The 19796-nt window shown below is 34.2% G+C and overlaps 2 protein-coding genes across 3 annotated transcripts in view; one reads left to right on the forward strand and one right to left on the reverse strand.

The window, feature by feature from the left end:
• Positions 1 to 288, reverse strand: part of Stard6 (StAR related lipid transfer domain containing 6) — a 30471-nt gene extending 30183 nt beyond the window's left edge. The window contains exon 1 of the mRNA XM_047526481.1: positions 272 to 288. The gene's annotated coding sequence lies outside the window, so the exon portion shown is untranslated. The remainder of the gene's footprint in view (positions 1 to 271) is intronic.
• Positions 56 to 19158, forward strand: C15H18orf54 (chromosome 15 C18orf54 homolog). Of its 2 annotated transcripts, XM_047526476.1 has the most exons (9): positions 58 to 466; positions 1050 to 1146; positions 3069 to 3397; positions 4367 to 5158; positions 5430 to 5580; positions 8536 to 8638; positions 13580 to 13711; positions 14884 to 14954; positions 17107 to 19158. In XM_047526476.1, exons 3-9 carry the CDS (start codon positions 3115 to 3117, stop codon positions 17177 to 17179), a joined length of 1605 nt encoding a protein of 534 aa, XP_047382432.1. In that variant the 5' UTR covers positions 58 to 466; positions 1050 to 1146; positions 3069 to 3114; the 3' UTR covers positions 17180 to 19158. The 2 variants fall into 2 exon arrangements, with proteins under 2 accessions (XP_047382433.1, XP_047382432.1); XM_047526477.1 differs by lacking the exons at positions 14884 to 14954; positions 17107 to 19158 and adding an exon at positions 12995 to 13057 and having other exon boundaries at positions 56 to 466; positions 13580 to 13709.
• The last annotated feature ends 638 nt before the right edge of the window (positions 19159 to 19796 follow it).

A 19796-nucleotide genomic window follows, 5' to 3' on the forward strand; every position in this document is an offset into this window, starting at 1 on the left:
CTCCTTCCCACCCGTTCGCCTCCCACAGCCCAGGGCGAAGATGTGCTAGTCGGCTGCACCGAGCGGCCGCGAGCAGCGGTGATGGAGGCAAGGACCGCGGCGGGGGTCGGGGGCACTGCGACGTGGACCAAGCACAGAACCCCCGCTCCCAAACCAGAAAGCAGACCCGGGAGCAACTCCACGTCCCCGCCGAGCCCGCTACCCAACGCCCGCAGCACCCCGCCTCCGCCCCGGGGCATCCCGCCCGCGCCCGAGCGCCGCGCACGCGCACCGCAGGCCCGCGCCATGTTGGGTCGGTTTGAAAGGGAGCGCGGGCGTGGCCTGCGCTGTGACGGCGGCGAGGCTGCGAGCTGGGCGCCCGAGGGCATGCTTTGTCGCGTCGCTCGCGTTCCGTAAGAGGCCCGGGCTTTCGGCGGAGTCTTGTGGAAGCCTGCGTTTTTTGAACCTCTTTTCGGGCCTCAGTTGGGTGAGTTAGGCCGGAAAGAAGGGTGTAGTTTCGAGGGGCGTCCCATCCTTTGACAGCCCGAGGGCAAGGCTAACGGACGGGCGTCCCTGCGGAGGAGGAAGGCGTCTCGGGAGGGAGGGCGCGCCTCGAGCCGGGAGAAGGCTAGAGGGAGTGCGGCCGGCGCCGAGAGGGTCCCGGGACGCGCGGCGAGCGGGCGCGGGGCCGGGGCTTGCGCTTTCTGGGCAGTGGCCCGGAATGCCCGCCGCGGCGCTCTCTGTTGCTGCTGAGTAAAAGGTCTCGGAGTGAAAAGCAACGGAAGACCCTGTATCTGTGACTGACGGGACCGTGGACCCCCGCCCCCGCCCCGGCCCCGGAGCGAGAGGGTTGGAGAAATCGGGCAGAGAGTGTAGACCCAGCGCGCGCCGAGTGCGCGAGAGCCGTGCGGCTGGGTGGCGCTGGCCAGCTTGGCTTTCCCGGTCCCGCCTTTCTGCTGCAGAGCAAAGCAGCGCTCGCTTCCCTAACTTAGCGCCGCTGTCCCAAGAGTTCCTAACTTCCTGCTCGATCTTCTCGCTGCTTGATGCCGAACATTCTCTCTTTACATCAGGGGAGGTGACATTTTTTCGCTCTTAAGTGCCAACGTTCTATTCGGCATGATGGACTTGCTTTTGGATAATCGGACTGAAGTGATCCTGGAGGAGATGGTAAGACACTTGGGCATTGCTTGATACGCGCGGGATTCGAAACAATCCCGTGGTTGACGCGGGGAGAGGAAGGTGGGGATATAGGTAGTTGAGGTATGTTGGTAATTGGTGGAAGCAGCATGATAGGATGCAGAGGAATTTATTAAACGACCCAACTTTTGCATAGGTTTGAAAACTTTCCATAATAAAAATTAAATTGTCAGTCTTGTGAATTAAAATAACTGGTAAATGTCATCACCCACTTATTAAGAACTATAACCCAATAGTTAAGGTTTTGTAAAGTAAAATTGTAACCTGTTATGTTGTCCATACAAGGGGAAAAACGTTCATTTGAGCTTAGGGAAGTAAATTTGCTTGAGTGCAAATTTATATTTCTTTAGTAGGAGGGATAAAGAAAGGACAAAACTGACAGTCTAGCCATTCTCTGGAGATATCTCAATATCATGGCATTTCAAGGATATGGAAGAAGCTAAGTAGTCGTTTTCTTATGTTTTGTGGCTTCTACAACCACTGTCAGATCTCCTGGAAAGGCATGCTCTCTGAGACTTTGACAGGAAGGTGATTTACTATTTCTTCTTAAATTAAAACTTTCCATAATTTAAAATCAAATTTGACAGTTGCTAAGGTTACTTCAAAAAGTTACTATGACAAATATTTCCAAAATTATAGTAAAAAACTAAACATACTGACTTTACAACATAGCATGTTAAGTCTTAGACATTAATCCTTCTTTTTTAGTATAGAAAAGTCTTTATTTCTTAACAACTGTCATATGTTCTGAGTTAGTGCCTGTCCATTTTGTTATTTCTTGGATTTTCAAATATAGTTCCTGTTATTACTGTAAAAAGTTGTTTTAGTTTTCATAATGGGAAAAAAATCAAGATGAATACATTAAGTTGATTTTCAAACAATCTAAATTTATTTTGAAAGGAGCTGTGTTCAAAATAAAAATTTAAAATAGGGTGATATAAAAAATGAAGGTATATAATAAGAATGTTATTTTAGCTGGACATGGTGGTGCACACCTCTAATCCCAGCTACTGTGGAGGCAAGAGGTAAGAGGATTGCAAGCTCAAGATCACACTGGGCAATTTAGGGAACCCTCTCTCTCAAAAAAGGGGGAGGGTGCTTGTCTAGTGTGCTTGAGTCTGATCCCCAGCTCTGTCAAAAAAAAGTTATTTTAGGAAAAGTCCAGATTGCTAGCTCATTCTGAAGTAAGACTTCCAGTTTGTTTATATTTCCATTCTTTTCAGTCTCTTTTCGGGGAAGGTTTGGCTGAAGTTTTTTATTTGCATTTACAATTTTGAAAGTGGATGCTCTTTTTGCTTTAATATTTAATGACTTTAAAAATTTATTGAAGCTGGTAAGTTACAGTGGCATATGTCTATAGTCTTCTCTATTCAGGAGGCTGAGACATGAGTATCTCTTGGGCTCAAGAATTCAGGGCCAGCCTGGGCAACAGTGAAACCCCAACTTGAAAAAGATTTTTTTTTTTCTTTTTCATTGATTACCTACTATCTACGGTGCTTAGTAGTAGGCTTATGATTTATTGAATATAGGGGAATGTTAAGTTTGTGATGTCATAGAATATGTCACCATAAGAAAACAGATTGTACTTGAGTAGTTTTTAGGACTTTAAATGTATTTTTTCATTGGTGCTTCTCATGTATATTCTCAGTCAACTCTTGTATATATACTTCTAGTCACACAGTAGATGCTTAATAAGTGTTTTCTACATCATTGATGAAAGGTTTCATAAGATACTAGAAAAACTACAATGCCTGAAAAGGAGTTTCTGTTATAGAAAACTGATTTTATTCATTAAAGAAAAATTTTCAAAGTTAGCATATTTAGTAATTTTCTCTGCATATCATCATTATTCCTTTTAATTGGTGCCTTAACTGTTTGTTTTCATGTTACAGTTGTTTTTAAGGAAAATGAATACAAGTAACCCACGTTGAGGAAGCCATGGCAAAATCAAACACAAAGCACAGAGTTTGTTCTCAGGAATCTTCAGTTTCTTCCCTTCTGGCAAACTGCAGCCTGAGTGGTGGTAATTCTTCCAACACTGATGGCCCTTTTCACTATAAGGATAAGCTGTACAGTTCTGCTTCCCAGGCTCTACAGGCCTACATTGATGATTTTGACTTAAGCCAAGTATATCCTGGTACAAGCACTGGAAAAATTAGCAGTGATGGGAGTTCTGCTAATATGTGTCAATTCTCCAAATATATTTACAAACCAAACAATGGTATGCTTTTATTTTCTTTATGTCTAATAATTTGAAGCATTTCAGAGATTATTGTAGCCTTATAGTTAGACCTTTTTTGTTATGTTGGAATAAAAATAACATGTAGTATCAAAATCTGAATTTTTTTTGAAACGCTTGCGTAATTCTCTGGTTATCAGGAATTTTCAGCTTAAAAATTCCTCTTTGACCTTGGAAGGGAAGTTTACTATAGCATAAGGAATAGACTACTGATGTGGTTCTAGCTTTCATTAACTAACTTAATGAACTTAAACACAATGCAACCTTTCTGAGTTTATACTCGCTCAATTTCAATTGATAGGATATGTCTGTATTAGTCTTTCTAGTCTGTATCCTATGGAACAATACTGTTCAAAAGGGTTTGTCCTTGATAAGGCTTACACAAAGGCAAGTTTGGATAATGCGGTTGCTGATAAACCAGTTAGCACTTTCTTGAGTACTTAGAGAATGGGCCTAGAAAGGAAAAAAATTGCATTAAACTCTTAGATGTGAATAACGTACTTCAGAAGAAGAGAACTAGAATAGCTGTCTTCTGTGTTGTAACCATGCCTTTGTAGGGCGAGTAAGAGAGAAAAAAATTATTTTTTTCCATCTAGTTGAATAACATTTTTCTATGCTACAGATAGTATTGAATGACCCATGTTGATTTGATTGTATTAATATATTAGGTATGTCTAGATGAAAAAAATTGAAAGAAATCCTAAAGTAAAAAACACAGGAAAATGTAGGTGATTGGAGAGAAATGTGTAGAAATAAAACATTGAAGAGATGTGCAAAAGAAAGCATGTTCTGTTTTGTTAACCTATATCTTATACTTTCAATCAAAACTTTAGTGAGGATAATGAGAAGGTGGCAAAAGCAATTCTTAAATCCTTAATTATCATTTACAGTTGAATGTTATTAAGTATATGTGATAAAGGAAGATAAACTGAACTATGTTTTATTTTTCAGCTTTTGAAAATCTTGATCACAAAAAGCACTCAAACTCCTTACCCTTATCATATAGAAGAGAGATTGTTAATGACATAGATTCTGTTAGCCTAACAACTGATGATCTGTTAAGACTTCCAGCAGATGGATCATTTTCTTTCACTGATGTTGGACCAGTGAAAATAAGCAAGAAAAACAAGAAATGTACTGGAAGACTGGGTTCCTCGGCCATTAAAAAGCATCTGAATTTTCAAGATTCCTGCACTGCAGTGGGCAAGGATAGCTTAGTTACACGTGTTGTAGACACAAATATAAATGGAAAGCAATGTGGTAAACTAAAAAGCCCAAAACTTATGAATAGGACCAATAAATGTATTTTTGAATCATCTTTATCTTTCCCCAAGAAATCATCATTAAACGACAGTTCACAACACAGTCATGAAAAGAATTATCCAAGATGGCTCACTAGCCAGAAATCTGACCTCAATGTTTCAGGGATAACTAGTTTACCTGATTTCAAATACCCAGTCTGGCTCCACAATGAAGACTTGCTACCTGATGCAAGTAGTCAAAAGGTTTATAAAGTATTTAAAGAAGATCATTCTTCCCCTAGACATAGTTATCAGGCACAAAGAACTTCTCGGCTTATGAATAAATTAGATTGTTTTGAATATTCTTTTGAGCCCTCAAATTATTCACATTACTTCAGTGATGATAAAGGATTAGTTAATGAATACAGATGTGATTCTGAACATAACCAATGTCATTGTGAGAATCCACTTCTCCCAGGACAATCCAAAAAGCCATTCAGTGGTAATATTTTGTTTTTAGTTTTTTGTTTTTGATTTTTTAAATGAAGTGCTGAAAATTTGGACTAATATCTAGGACCTTTTATGTTTTAGTTTTGCTATAGTGATATATGTTTTTAGAGTACTTCTTAATTTATGTAGATTCTGTAGATTTATTTTTTCTCCCTTTTTGCATTTTGATATAATTTATTGTTACAGATGTCTTATTGCCTTTGTGAGATTTTGTAGTGCTTTCCATTTGTTTTTGAAGAATTAACATAATATTTTAAAATTAGGTGACAAAATTGAACTGCTTATCCTGAAGGCCAAGAGAAATCTAGATCAGTGTACTGAAGAATTACCGAAGTCTGTGGAGAAGGATGACAGTCCTTGCTCATTAGATAAACTTGAAGCAGAAAGATCATGGGAAAATATTCCTGTTGCTTTGTAAGTGACAGTGGAAAAGCTGTTCAGTTTTCTAAATGAAAAATGCCATATGAACATCAGATTTATTTTTTAAATAACAATGGTAATTAATAATAATAAAAACATTGTAATTCTGTAGAATGTAGACTTCATTGTTGCTTACTTTAAATTGCAGTTTTCATTATTACCACAGGATGGGGTAGTGATTTATGCTCATAGGTACATTATGTACTTTCTGTCTTTGTTACATGTTCACTTTGTTTCACTATTAAATATCAATATATATCAATATGAGGGATTAGAACCAAACAGCAAATGGAGAAGTATTAGAAAATTCTTGTTCCTTTTTTTCAACTTTAAGTTCTACCCCAAGTTCTTTCCATGAATTATTCATTCCTTTTCATTTATATTTTGCATTCTCTTTTAGTTACTCATTTCCTTAAATGATGAGCATATTCTTATATGGTCTATTGTCTAGGTTTTGTAGTTTCTAAAATTGTTTTCATTTGTTTTGTTTAATCTTTCTATGATATAGTTTCTTAGAATAATTTTAAAAGTGTTTACCTACCCACCTGAGAATGTGAGTGTGGAGTTAGAATTTGGAAAGTGGGAATGTTTTTATTATTAGTGATGTTATTACATTAGGACTTATCAGACATGCATTATTGGTGACACATCTGCCTTAGGCTCTTATAAATTATTATTATTATTATTGGTACCAGGGATTGAACCCAGAGGTGCTTAACCATTGAGCTTGATCCCTAGCTCTTTTTGTATTTTATTTAGGGACGGGATCTTGCTAAGTTGCTGAGACTGGCTTTGAATTGGCTATCTTCCTGCCTCAGCCTCCCGAGCTGGTGGGATTATAGGCATGCACCACTGTACCCAACCTCTTATTATCTTCGGTTGTCTGGGCTTTTGTTTTGTTAAATGGAGTCCATTAATTCCTGGATTCATTTTTTATTACTTCTAAGTTGAATAGCTCCAGTTTTGAATGTTGATGCTAATTCCAGTTCAAATTTCTGCCTCTGCCCCTTTGAGATGGGAGAAAAAAATAACTACATTGTGATTGTTAGGAAAAGTCAATTAGTTAGAAAGTGAAACTACTTATAGTACAATTTCTGACTAAGGTTGAACTTTTTTATAAATTGTAGTAGTGATGATGATTATCCAGAATATTTCATTTTCTTCTTTTAGCTTTTCATCTTGAGTTATTTCAACAATATCTTCTTTGAACCTTGTTATAGAAAAAAGCTCGCTTAATGATTAGCATCTCTTATATTTCTTATTCCCTAATTTATTTTCTTACCAGTTGTTCTGTGGATTAGTAAAGTGTCACAGCTTCAATACTTTGTTTTCAGTTTGAACCAAAATGAATGGGCAAGTAGTGTCAGAGATGTTTAAGAGGAAAAATTTTGAATGTATTTGATGTATTTTGTAATTAGATTTATAAACCCCAGACTTGTATAGTATTATCAATGGTTTGACCTACCAACCTGCATACAGTAGTTCCATTTTCGGAGGATCAGTTCACACATTTTGATGCTTATATTTTTAGACAAAACAAATCTGCTTCAGATGGATAAATTATTATCAACCTGTCATTAGACCAAAACAAAGTATAATAGGAAGCAACTAAAGGTAGCATTCTAAAAGGAAGAACATAACCATAACAGCTAATTGTTTTTTAAACAACTTTTTATTATGAAAAATTTCAAACAAATACAAAGTAGAGGAATAGCATAATAAACCTGCTTTAATAATCATATCACCTTCAGTTAATAGGTGCAAAAAAGTCATTTCACAAAACCTGGTTAATGTATATACACATTCCATATATATATATATATATTTTTTTTTTTTTTTTTTTTTTTTTGGATAAACAGTAAGGGAAAAGACTACCTGGAGTGAGAAAAACTCTTAGTAAATTACAAATATGTCAGTAAAGAAGTGCTTCTTATTAAGAAACAACATTAGCATGTGACATTTCAGTGAAGGTTACTAGATTAAGTTCTTGAGAGTTACATACATTTTAGTGGTCCATAAGTAACAGAAATGGAATGAGCAGACTTATTCCTGTGACTAATACAATTTGATTTGGCTAACATTCTTATTTTTGCTGGGGGTGCTCTTTTCTCTATTACTTGAACTTTAAAAAAGAAACGAGTATTTATAGAGCATCTATTAAATGAACCAGGTTCATAAAGAGTTAACTCCGTTATTTTTGCAATACCTCTATGGCATAAGTGGGACAAAAAAACGTAGAAACTGAAGTTCAGACAAATTTCCTAAGATCCTATCATGAATGGGATTGGGATTTGTACTCAGGAGTTTTAATTTTTGTAAATAATCCTTTTCTCAGCACAGTCTATCCTTCATGTAAAAACCAGTTCTGGAGGGGAGATCTGTCCTATCATCTTGAAATGGGAGAACATCTAACTGCCATTCCAGTAGAAATTCATGAGATTGTGGGGTTTTTGATTATCATTGGATAAGTAGCCTTAAAAAAAAATATATATATATATATATATATATTTATTTATTTATTTTGTGGTACGTGGGATCAAACTCAGGGCCTTGCATGTGTTAGACAAGTGCTCTACTATTGAGCTACCATGACCCCCAGTAACAATGTTTAATTGGAAAAATGTACTGCTAATTTTAAACAGCGAGTTTTTTGTAACTGTTCTGTAGTTGAGGGCTTTTTCATCTAGTTGAGTACTTGTATCTTCAGTTTCTTTGTAGTTTTACTTTAAGGCTTGAAAGATGAAGCAGGAGGATAGAGAGGGGTTGGATTGTTATCAGTTTAGGAAGAAGATAGAGGAATTATCATCCAACATTGATATGAGTCATATTCATGATGGTTATTTCTTGGTGACCACTTGTATTTAAATGAAAATGCTTAAATTATATACTGTATAATTTTTAGAATTTGGGAACTTAATTGCTGTTTTATATCCTTTCAATCCTGTTTAGCAAATCTCCTGTTCCTGTTAATTCTGATGATAAGCCTCAACAAGCTTCAAGTGAGAAATATGCTAAAAAGGTTCTTGAAGATTTTTTAAATAATGATAGTCAGGTGAGTAAAGTTAAATCTTACTTATTAAAAGACTTATGACTAATATATAGTTGTTAAATACCTAAGAACTTAGAAATTAATAACAATAACAAACCCAAATTCTCTTCTCCTCAACATATACTTATAAAACCATAACTCCTTTCAGAATTATTGGTAATTTTATTTTAATATTCTAAAGTAGAAGGATGCGGGGTTGAATTCTACAGATAGGCTACATTGTTATTACAATGTTTATTTGTCTGTTTGTTTATGAAAGCCATATAAATAGACTATTATGCAGGAAATTGTATTTTTCAGGCCAGTTGAATATGAGGTTTGGTTTTTACAGTTATAGATATTTTAAAATAGAAAATGACAGATCTGCATTTTGAAATAGAAACTAACAGTTGTGTGAAGCATATCTTGAAACTACCTGGAGAGGGAACTGGGACCTAGTTGGGAGGCTATTTCAATCTTTCAGAATAGGAAGAGTAATGACTTTGATTACAGTGGACATGTTGGAGGTGGTCAGAAATTGTTAGACTTGAGATGTATTTTGAAGATAGACCTGATAGAATGAATACATAGAGAATCCAAAGGATGAATCCAAGATGGTTGAACCAAGCAATTGAGGGATTGGTGGTGGTGTTTACTTAGGAAAGGTATACTGGTAGAAGAAAAAATTGGGCGATTTGTTTTTTTTTAAGCTTGAGATAGATGAGTGTTAATACTAATCAGTTGTAACCTAGCCCTTGCCCACACATACACAACCTCACTACCAGGAACAGTTTTGTTTTTTGAGGTTTTCACTTCTTTGAAATTTTAGATGTACAGAAATTTGCAAAAATAGTATAGAAAGTTCCTGTGTTTCTTTCTCCCTGATTCTCCTAATATTAACAATCTTACATAACCATAGTACAGTGATTACCAGGTCATTGTCTTAGTTACAAAACTGTGTAGTGTGTACCTTTTTACATTTTCACCAGTTTTTACTCAATGACCTTTCCAGGTTCCACTCTTGGATCCAGCAATTACATTTAGTTTTTATGTTTCCTCAATCTACTTTACTCTGTTGCCACTTTTTAGTCTTTCCTTAACACTCTTAAAAAGTACTCATCAGTGTTTTTGTAGATAGAGTCTGTAGAATTTTCTCATGATAAGGATGGGGTTTTGTATTTTTGGCAAGAATACCAATGAAGTAATATTGTGCTTTCTCAGTGCATCATTTTAGATTGTTCATAATATATTGATGTCATTGATATATTGACATGTTAATGTAGTAATGTAACAATATTCTGTTCATACTCATGGTATGAACATGGTAAGGTGGTACTTATTAGCTTTAGTAAAGCTACCATTTTCCCTTGTAATTACTATCTATCTTAGGGAAGATACTTGGAGACTATGCACAATTACATCCACTAATTTTAGTATAAGTGGTGAATCTTGTCCTTTCTTCAATACGTATTAATTAAAATTCTTGTGTAATGATAGTTATGCCTTCTCCCTGATTTATGAAATTGTTTACATCAGTAGGGACTCAGATATTTATTTTATTCTAGTTTTATAATGCAAAATTATTTATATTGTTCAAATTGTTGCAGTTTAGGACCATAGGAATTCCTTTAGGTTAGCCCCTGTGTCCTTTTGACATGGCCCCATTCTTTTTTTAAGAACTTCTCTGAGCAACTGTAGTTCTTTATATTTAGAGCCAGGCATGGAGGCACACACCTATAATCCAAGCGACTTGGAAGGTTGAAGCAGGAGGATGTTGAGGTCAAAGCCAGCCACAGCAACTTAGCAAGGCCCTAAGCAACTCAGTGAGACCCTATCTCTAAATAAAATACAAAATAGGGCTGGGAATGTGGCTCAGTGGTTGAGTGCCCTTGAAGTTCAATCCCCAGTAGCCATCCCCACTGCACTGCCAAAAAAAAAAAAAAAGGTATTTAGAAACAAAGATCTAGGCAGTAGATGTGCTTATTTCTGTTGAGTTGTTATTCATTCTAGACTCAGCAGGCTGATCTAGGAAGCATGTTTACCAAACCATATATTATCACACATTTATGTTTCTATACCTATACATGTATATTTACATATTCATAAATGTGTATGTGTGTGTGTATAAATGTGTGTGTGTGTGTGTGTGTGTGTGTGTGTGTGTACGTATAAGATCATGAGTTTATACTGATACTTAAGATTTTCAGTATAATTCTATAAGGCTTTCTTCTTTTTTTTCTTTTCTTTTCTTTTCTTTTTTTTTTTTTTTGGGTGCCAGGGATTGGACTCAAGGGTGCTTAACCACTGAGCCACATCCCCAGCCCTTTTTTATTTTTTATTTTGAGATAGCATCTCACTAGGTTGCTTATAGCCTTGCTAAATTGCTGAGGCTAGCTTCGAACCTGCAATCCTCCTGCTCCACCTCCCAAGCTGCTGGAATTATGGGCATGCGTCACCATGCCTGGCTCCTTATTTCTAATTATTTTCTTCCCAGCTAACTCCCTTTAGTGTGGTTGTATTTATTTATTATACTTTTAGGTAATTTGTTCTTATATATTGGACTCTCCTAATGTTCTGTTTCATTTAAATTGTCTGTTTTTTGATTGTGTAAAACATTAATATGGTTCTAAGAGTTAGAGATAAACAAAAAGATGTACCCAGAGACATTCATTACTAGGTTTTGTTTATTTGTTTGTTTTGTACTGAGGATTGAACCTAGGGTCACTTATGCACTGAACCACATCCCCAGTCCTTTTTTATATTTGATGTAGAGGTAGGGTCTTGCTGAGTTGCTTAGGACCTTGCTAATTTGCTGAGACTGGCTTTGAACTTTAAATCCTCCTGCCTCAGCCTCCCAAGCTACTGGGATTACAGGTGTTTGACATTGTGCCTCACTTCATTATCAGGTTGTAATGACTAGTCTCAAATTATATCACACAATACCAACATTTATTAAACCCAACCGAATCCTTATACTGTTTCTTTTTCTTCTTAAAAATTTAAAACAAATTTATTGTAGCAAAATATGTATATTTAGCAATATATTTAAAAATATATATAACAAAAATTTGCCAGTTTAACCAAACCTTTTGTGTGTCTGGTGCTAGGGATTGAACCCAGATCCTTGCACATGTTTGGAAAATACCACTGAGCTACGTCCCCAGCCCCTTTTTAAATTTCATTTTGAGACAGTCTTGCTAAGTTGCCGAGCCTGACTTTGAACTTGTGATTCTTCTGCCTCAGTCTCCCTAGTATCAAGGATTACAGGCCTGCACAACTATGCTGATCTATAGGTTAGCCCTTTTTAAATATACTGAGGCATTTAGTATTTTTACATTGGGTATAGCCACTATCATCATTCATGTCCAGAAAATTTTCATCTTCCCACATGAAAACTCTGCACTCATTGAACACTAACTCCTCTCTCTCCCACCGTCTGGTAAAAGCAGCATTCTTTCTGTCACTATGAATTTGTTACTCTTGGAACCACATGTATGAAATATCATATAATATATATATATATATATATTTTTTTTTTTGCGGTACTGGAGACCGAACCCAGGGCCTTGTGCTTGCAAGGCAAGCACTCTACCAACTGAGCCATATCCCGAGCCCGTATTTTTCTTATTGTGACTGTTTTATTTCACTTCGCTTATTGTCTCTAAGATTCATCCATGTTGGAGCATATGTCAAAAATTTCCTTTGTTCTTAGACTGAATAATATTACATTCTGTGCTTGTGCTATATTTTGTTTATCTATTCATCCAATATGAACACTGGGGTTCTTCAGCTTTTTGCTATTGTGAATGATGATGCTATGAATATGAGGATAGAGATATCTGCTTAAGTTCTTGCCTTTGCTTCTTTTGGATATGTACCTAGGAGGAAAATTGCAGGTAGTTCTCTGTTTAGTTTTTTGAGGAATTGTACTGTTTTCCACAAAGGATATACCATTATATATTTCCATACTCTTTTTCTTATATCATGTTCATATATTGTGGGAAGATCTTGAAAATCTTTTTTGTCATTCTGCTTTCCTTGAATATCTTATGTAAGTCAAACACTTCCTGTGTAAGTGAAGTTTAAATGTTATATATACTTGCATAGCCAATGCTGAAATATGTTAAATTATAGACATCTTCAGAGGTTTATTTGCCACTTTGTGGATAACTGTGAGGACACAGCAACTCATTTAAAAGATGTAAAAATAGGGGCTGGAGTTATAGCTCAGTTGGTAGAGTGCTTGCCTCTTAAGCACAAGGCCCTGGGTTCAATCCCCAGCACCGCAAAAAAAAAAAAAAAAAAGAAAAAAAGAAAAAAAATGTAAAAATAATAGACTATTAAGACTTTTTAAAAGAAGTTTTAAAATATCCCTTACAGATTATCTTAAAAGAATCCTGACCACCTTATGTGGCTAAGTGCTGTTGCCTTCTTTGGACACAGGTAAGGTCAGTGATAAGTGAGATGTAGTGTTATTTAGGTAGTTCTTTAGATGTGTGACCCTGAAGCGGTGAAAGGACAATATTCTCTATGTGAAAACATAAGCATGTAAGTATGCAGAGAAAGCTATATTTAAAATTTTAATCCTTGCTTAACTGATAACTAGTTTTATTCACACATCTGAAAAGAGCATGTTGGTTTACCTGCTCTCTGAAGACATTTTCCATCATAAAAGACTGTGATTTAAATCTGCAAAATGAATTTGTTGTAAATATAAACACGTACTATTCATTTTGAAAGAGTAGGGATTAGAAAGGATATGCCAAACTTAATCACATTGTTCTAGATAACCTCATCTGGGGACTGGGTATGGGGAAGTGGTAAGTTACAATTTTGATTTTTTAAACATTTTAATATGCATTATTTAGATTTTTGTATTAATTTTGTGTTGGGGAAAATAACACAAAATGACTTATTCTCTCACTTTTGATTGGTTAACTTTACTACTATCTGTTTTAACTGTAGAGCCCTACCCTTTCTGGAGGCAAACATCATGGTCCTGTTGAAGCGTTGAAACAAATGTTATTTAATCTTCAAGCAGTACAGGAAAGTTTTAATCAGACTAGAATTACAGAGCCAATTGAAGAGGTTAAACAAGTAAGCAAAAACTTGATTTATAAATTGAGATTTGGGTTGCTGTTCTATAGGAAGTGAATTTTCTTCATGAAAGTATAGTTTTTAAAGTCTGATTATGAATTCTAATTCTGCCACTTACTAGCAAGTAGAACATTTGTACAAATCATTTAACCTCTTTAATTTCAGTTTGTTTCTTTATTTGTTTTTAATTAACAAATAAACAGTATGTATATTTTTGGTGTACAACATACTGCTTTAAAATATGTGTATACTGTGGAATGGTTAAATTGAGTTAATTAACATACATTACCTCACATACTTATTTTTTGTGATAAAAACATTTAAAATCTACTCTCAGTAATTTTAAGTATATAGTGCATTGTTATTAACTATAGTCACCATGTTGTACAGTAGCAGCTCCCTTGAACTTATTTCTCCAAATTTAATTTTGTATTCTTTAACCAAAATCTTTTATCTACCACCTACCAGCCATTGATAACTACCACATTTTGCTCTACTTCTGTTAGTTGAACTTTTTGGATTACACATATAAGTGAGATCATGCAGTATTTACCTTTTTGGACCTGGCTCATTTTGCTTATAAGTTTCCTTTTCTATAAAATGAGGTTGTTGAGAAAACGATTTGAAACTAACCATGTAAAGCACTTAGTATAGTGCTTGGCAACTGGTATATACTCAATAAGTGTTAGCTCTTTTTTTTGGGCATTGTTTTGTCGTTATTATTCAGTAGAGTTTTATGAAATTCAGTTTTTAATGAGTGAATCAGCTCTTGAGAACTTCCACACCCTAGTCATTTGAATTTTATTTAAAATTTTTCTCCCAACATTCTACTAATCATAACATTAACATACAGAGTGTAATCCATCCTTCTTTTCCTTCCCCTTTTAAGCATCATTGAGATACTACCTTATTCAGTAAAGTTGTAATTTCAGGCCAACATTTAATTTTTAACAAACATATTTTTTAATGGACAATTGAAAGATGAATCTAAGTGGCAGTTGTATTTTTAGAATATAGGAAAAATAAAAATATTTAATGTTCTCTTAACTTGTTTGCTAGAATTCTTTGAAAATGTAGAGAATATTTTAATGTTCTTAATCACATTTTAATAGGATTTAATTTTAAAATTTAAAAAAATTAATTTTTTTGTTCTTTGGTGTTTTTAATAATAGATTGCAGAAGATGATTTTTCTAAACTACAGTTGAAGGAAAGTATGATTCCTATTACTAGGTCTCTTCAAAAGTAAGTTTTCTTTACTAATATGGATACAAATTCATCTTAGTCTTCAGTCCTTTGAAATTAGGATGGAATTAAGTAGTTCTAAAAATAGATGCATAGTAGGCATATTTAAGCTTCTTGGAGCACATTATCTTTAAGAAAACATTGTTTTCTCTTACCTATTCTATTTCCTATTTAAAATGTTCTAAGGACCTAATGAGATATCCTTAGACATTTAAAATGTAACAGATATGAATGGCTCACTTTCTCCTTTCATTTCTGAGTAATAACAACAATTTGAGATAGTACCAGTATAGATATCCTATAATAATAACTTGTTATGAAATGAATTTTCATATAGTTTGTCTAGAATAAGTCTAATAGTAACGTGTCATTATTTGACACATATCTGAAAGTATATACAAAGTATATATAAAGTATAATATTCTGGATATAAAGATACATATAATTTTCTTAAATTGTCTTAAAAAAGTGAATAGAAGTCTTTTCTGTGGTCATGATATTTACAGAAGAGAAGGCTATTTATGAGTTTGTGTGAATATGAAGTGTCCTCAGAAGACAGAATTACTGAACTTAAGAAATACTAAGATTAAAAAATTTTACTCTAGTAACCTATTTCAAAACTTGACTGTAAGTGAAGCTAAGTAAATGTTTCCTACCTTTTGTATTTTCAAAATTTGCTTAGCAAATAGTGGAAACGTAAAATTCAAGACATGAACTTATGACTCTAATTTTTAAATATACATGTTTGTTAGAAATAATACTTCTTTATTTGTAGCTTGTTATTGTACTTGAATAAGGTGTTTTATACTTAGTACAATTCAGTGTATAATGATATGTAATTAACATTTATTGAATATTTACCAAGTATCAGTGTATTAAGTGCTATTGAATATAATTCATGTGATCCTTGGGACCCTGTGAAGAAAGTACTATTTTTGTCTTAATAATATAGATCAGGGAATAGTTGTGGAGTAATAAGAAAGAATCTTGCCCAAGGTTGCACAGCTAGTAAGAAGCATCACTGGGACTCACTTAAAAAAAAAAAAAAAACTATTTCTAACATGAATGATAGTGTAAACTGTTCATGGAGAAGTAGGTGCAGGACCTTAGTTGATCATCTAGGGTGAAGACATCATTCTACTTTAAAGTGAATGATTTCAAGCTATCTATTGCTGTGAAAAACATTGACATTAAACTTGTGTTGCAGACCCAAATGTGTTTTCTGAGATAAAGTACATATCTTAAGAGATCTTTTTCTTGGTAAAAATGAACACTGGGCTGTAAGTCATCACAAAAACTGATACTGATCTATAGGTACTTTTACAATGTGCAAGAATTTTTTTTTAACATCAGTAACTTTTTTGTAAACAGTGATCTGGCCTACCTATAAAATTCTACTTTTAAGGAGAGCAAAATTCACGTTTTGTTAGATTGCTTAGTGGTTGATTTTGTTGGGTTAACAAGAGCAATCTTAATTTGGCTTTTATTTTATATTTCAAAAATGTCAGTAAGGAATTTACTGTTTATGTTACTTCATAAACAGGACAAACTGTTATGAAGTAAATTTAGACTTACAAAAGTATATCAGTGTATTTTTCATTGTTTTCAGTCTGTAAATTGACACAAAGGACAATCGAAAATTAATTCAATTCCAGAATTACTCTTTCTAGATTACAAAGTATTCTGGTTATGAATGTGGTCATCTTTTCCATATTTTATCATTAAGATAATACCACACTATTCAATCTTATTGGAGAAGTCATTGATTTTCCTTCTATTCAATAAAATGTGTTTTCTTCACAACTGTAACCTTTTAAGTACTGTTACTTGTTAAGTATGATACAAATGATATCTGTTATTTTTTCTTCTTAGGTTACTTGGCAGATTAACTTAAAAATTGAAAGTCAAAAATAAAATTTCTAAATAAATGTTTATTGAAGATAGGAAATTATTTTAATCCCCAAATATTCAGATCTCAGAGTTTTATAAGGAATAGTTTTCAATAGTTTGATATTTATATTATTCTCTTGAGTTCATTTCTTCTACTAATTTTGAAGTTAATAAACAATGTAAATCACCCTTTCTTGCTGTCTTCATTGGCTGTTCAGTTCTTAATATTGGTTTATAATGTGTTCTATACTTTTTAATGAAGGGCCTTGCACCACTTATCTCGCCTGAGAGACCTGGTTGATGATACCAGTGGGAAACAGTCACCGAAAATGTGAAGAGGAAAATAAAATTGTCACCACAATAAATAGTCACCACAGAACAAATATGTATTTTTTTTCTATTACTTAAGCTAACAAATACAAACCATGCACTATTCTATGATTGGTTCAAGTATATTTCTCAAAAGCTAACCTTGAAAATGTTCATACATTTTGTGACCTATCTTCATTTTGTGCCTAAATAGTAGAATGTGAACTGAAGGACCCACAACTTATGTTAAAGTGTTACTTTAGTCTTTAGAACAGGAAATGTATAATATTCAAAGATGGATGATTTTCATTCTTGATGCTTGTCTATACTTAACCTTTCAGTATCCTCCATTTTTTTAAAATAAAAGTGCAGCATCCACTTTTAAGCACTTAAAGGAATACCATACCAATATTGTTATAGTTTTATATGAAGTCTGTTACTTTTAAGATTTCAGAAATCAAATATTTAAGATATGCTGTGTTTGTTTATGGCATTAGTTTAACAGGAAGTGACACAGACCTAAAAAGAATTTTTTTTTTTATTGTGATGTCTAACAACACATTCAGTTAATGTTTTGATTCCGTGTGAGATAATCTTGAAAATACTTGACAGTTTACAGATCACTTTGCAGGAAACATTTGAGCACTTATTATTAGATATTATTTTCCAGATTTTAGTTTAGAGAATAACTATGAACTCAGTTGCCAGTTGCTTTATGAAATTTGAAACTAAACTTTTAAAAAAGTGTGCAAATCAGAAAGCAACTCTATATTTTAAAGATATTTTTTAAGGGTTGGGTTTTCTTTAAAGCCTCTATAGTCTTTAAAGTTTGACTTTAGCTAGAACTGAACAGAGCTCTATAATTTTGTAATTTATTCCAAGCAGTATGATAACTATTTCTAATAAACAGGAAACATCTTTAACAAAACTAAAAATTGTCATAAAGCATGACTAATACAACATATTAAAAATTCTGTGAAATTAAATAATACCTATATATTTTCAAGTACTACAGATTAATACTTTACCCACATGGCAACATCTATGCTTAGTAGATTTATTTGTCAGATAGGCATTTCTTTTTAAAAAAATTTTTTTTTCAGTTACAGATGTATGCAGTACTTTATTTATTTATTCTTATGTGGTGCTGAGGCTTGAACCCAGTGCCTCACACATGTTAGGTGAGCACTCTACCACTGAGCTACAACCCCAGCCCATCACATAGACTTTTCTATGCATTTAGTGTCAAAGAATTTTTGGGTTCCCCTCCACCCTTGGGGTTTTTTTTTTTTTTTAAACCTCTACTCTGGCTGATTTGAGAGGCACTTTCCAGTAGTTATTTTGTTTATTCTGTGGAGATATACTTTAAAAAATACCTTTACTTATTTATTTTTATGTGGTGCTGAGGATTGAACCCAGTGCCTCATGCCAGGCAAGCACTCCACCACTGAGCCACAACCCCAGCCCTGTGGAGATATTTTTGCCACTAACATTCTGTTTTATGATTATGGTCTACTGCATAGCAAAGAGCCTGCATAACCAAACATGGAATTACTTTGAAGATTATATTTGGCTATTAAAAATGCAGATTTTCAGTGGGTATACATCAGGTGGATCTGAATGAATCAAGTTCCAGACCTTGTGAAATCTAACTTTAGACAAATTCTAAAGAAGGCAGAGATGATGAAGACATCAGGTAATGATTTCCAATTGCGTATTAACTATATGTTGACCAGAATGATATATGCCATACTCAGAAAGCATCTCCAAAGAGAGTTTGCTGTAATGACTTTGAATAGTGCTACTTTTGGTTTGTGCTCCCATTTGCAAGAACAAGTTCCAAATTGTGAATAAGATAAGCTTGTTAAAAAATTGTGTGTTATCACTAATATTTTAAGAAACTTTTTAATATCAGTGGAGCAATATTTTCCCTTTTGTGTTAAATATGGAAAAGATTTTTTTATTTTTTACCTACAAAAAGGAATTTATTGGCTGGGTGTGGTGGCACATGCCTGTAAATCCAGCGACTTGGGAGGCTGAGGCAGGAGGATTGGAAGTTCAAAGCCAGCCTCAGCAATTTAGGAAGGCCCTGAGCAACTTAGTGCTATCTTGTCTCAAAATAAAAAATAAAATGGGCTAAGGATGTGGCTTACTGGTTAAGTACCCCTGGGTTCAATCCCTGGTACAAAAAAAAAAAAAAAAAAGAATTTACCAAAATCCCATCCTTCTTAGAAGAAAAATGTAGATGAGTCGACTAAGAAGAACAAATCTAAATAATAAATGCTCAGGAAATTCTGTAAAGAAGTCATTTAGTTACATGCTTAGTTAATATTTCAAGATTTTTTTGTTCATTTTTGAGATTTGTGGGAGGAGAAAGGGACTAGCAGTATGGTGACTGCTAAGTTGAGAATTAAAACTGATAATGAGAACAAGTATATTTTAAAAAATGCATTGTGAATATAAAATTGTATCAGTTCTTTACTCTTACTGTTTTAGGTATATTGAGAAAATGTTAAATAGAAAAAATCAAATTTATTAAGATGTTTCAGAATTTTAGTTGAATTTGAAAAATGTATTTTAAAAAACCTAATCCCCCAAATTATTTGAGATCAAGGGATAAAGGTATGATCAATGTAGGAAGAA

This window comes from Sciurus carolinensis, chromosome 15 (genome assembly GCF_902686445.1).
Source record: "Sciurus carolinensis chromosome 15, mSciCar1.2, whole genome shotgun sequence".
NCBI lineage: Eukaryota > Metazoa > Chordata > Mammalia > Rodentia > Sciuridae > Sciurus > Sciurus carolinensis.

Bases quoted from the DNA above. Each gene is read 5' to 3' on its own strand.
- C15H18orf54 (XM_047526476.1), top strand. From the start codon at position 3,115: ATGGCAAAATCAAACACAAAGCACAGAGTTTGTTCTCAGGAATCTTCA. The intron at 5,159-5,429 runs GTAATATTTTGT...TTTTAAAATTAG, and splicing joins ATCCAAAAAGCCATTCAGTG to GTGACAAAATTGAACTGCTT. The intron at 5,581-8,535 runs GTAAGTGACAGT...AATCCTGTTTAG, and splicing joins GAAAATATTCCTGTTGCTTT to CAAATCTCCTGTTCCTGTTA.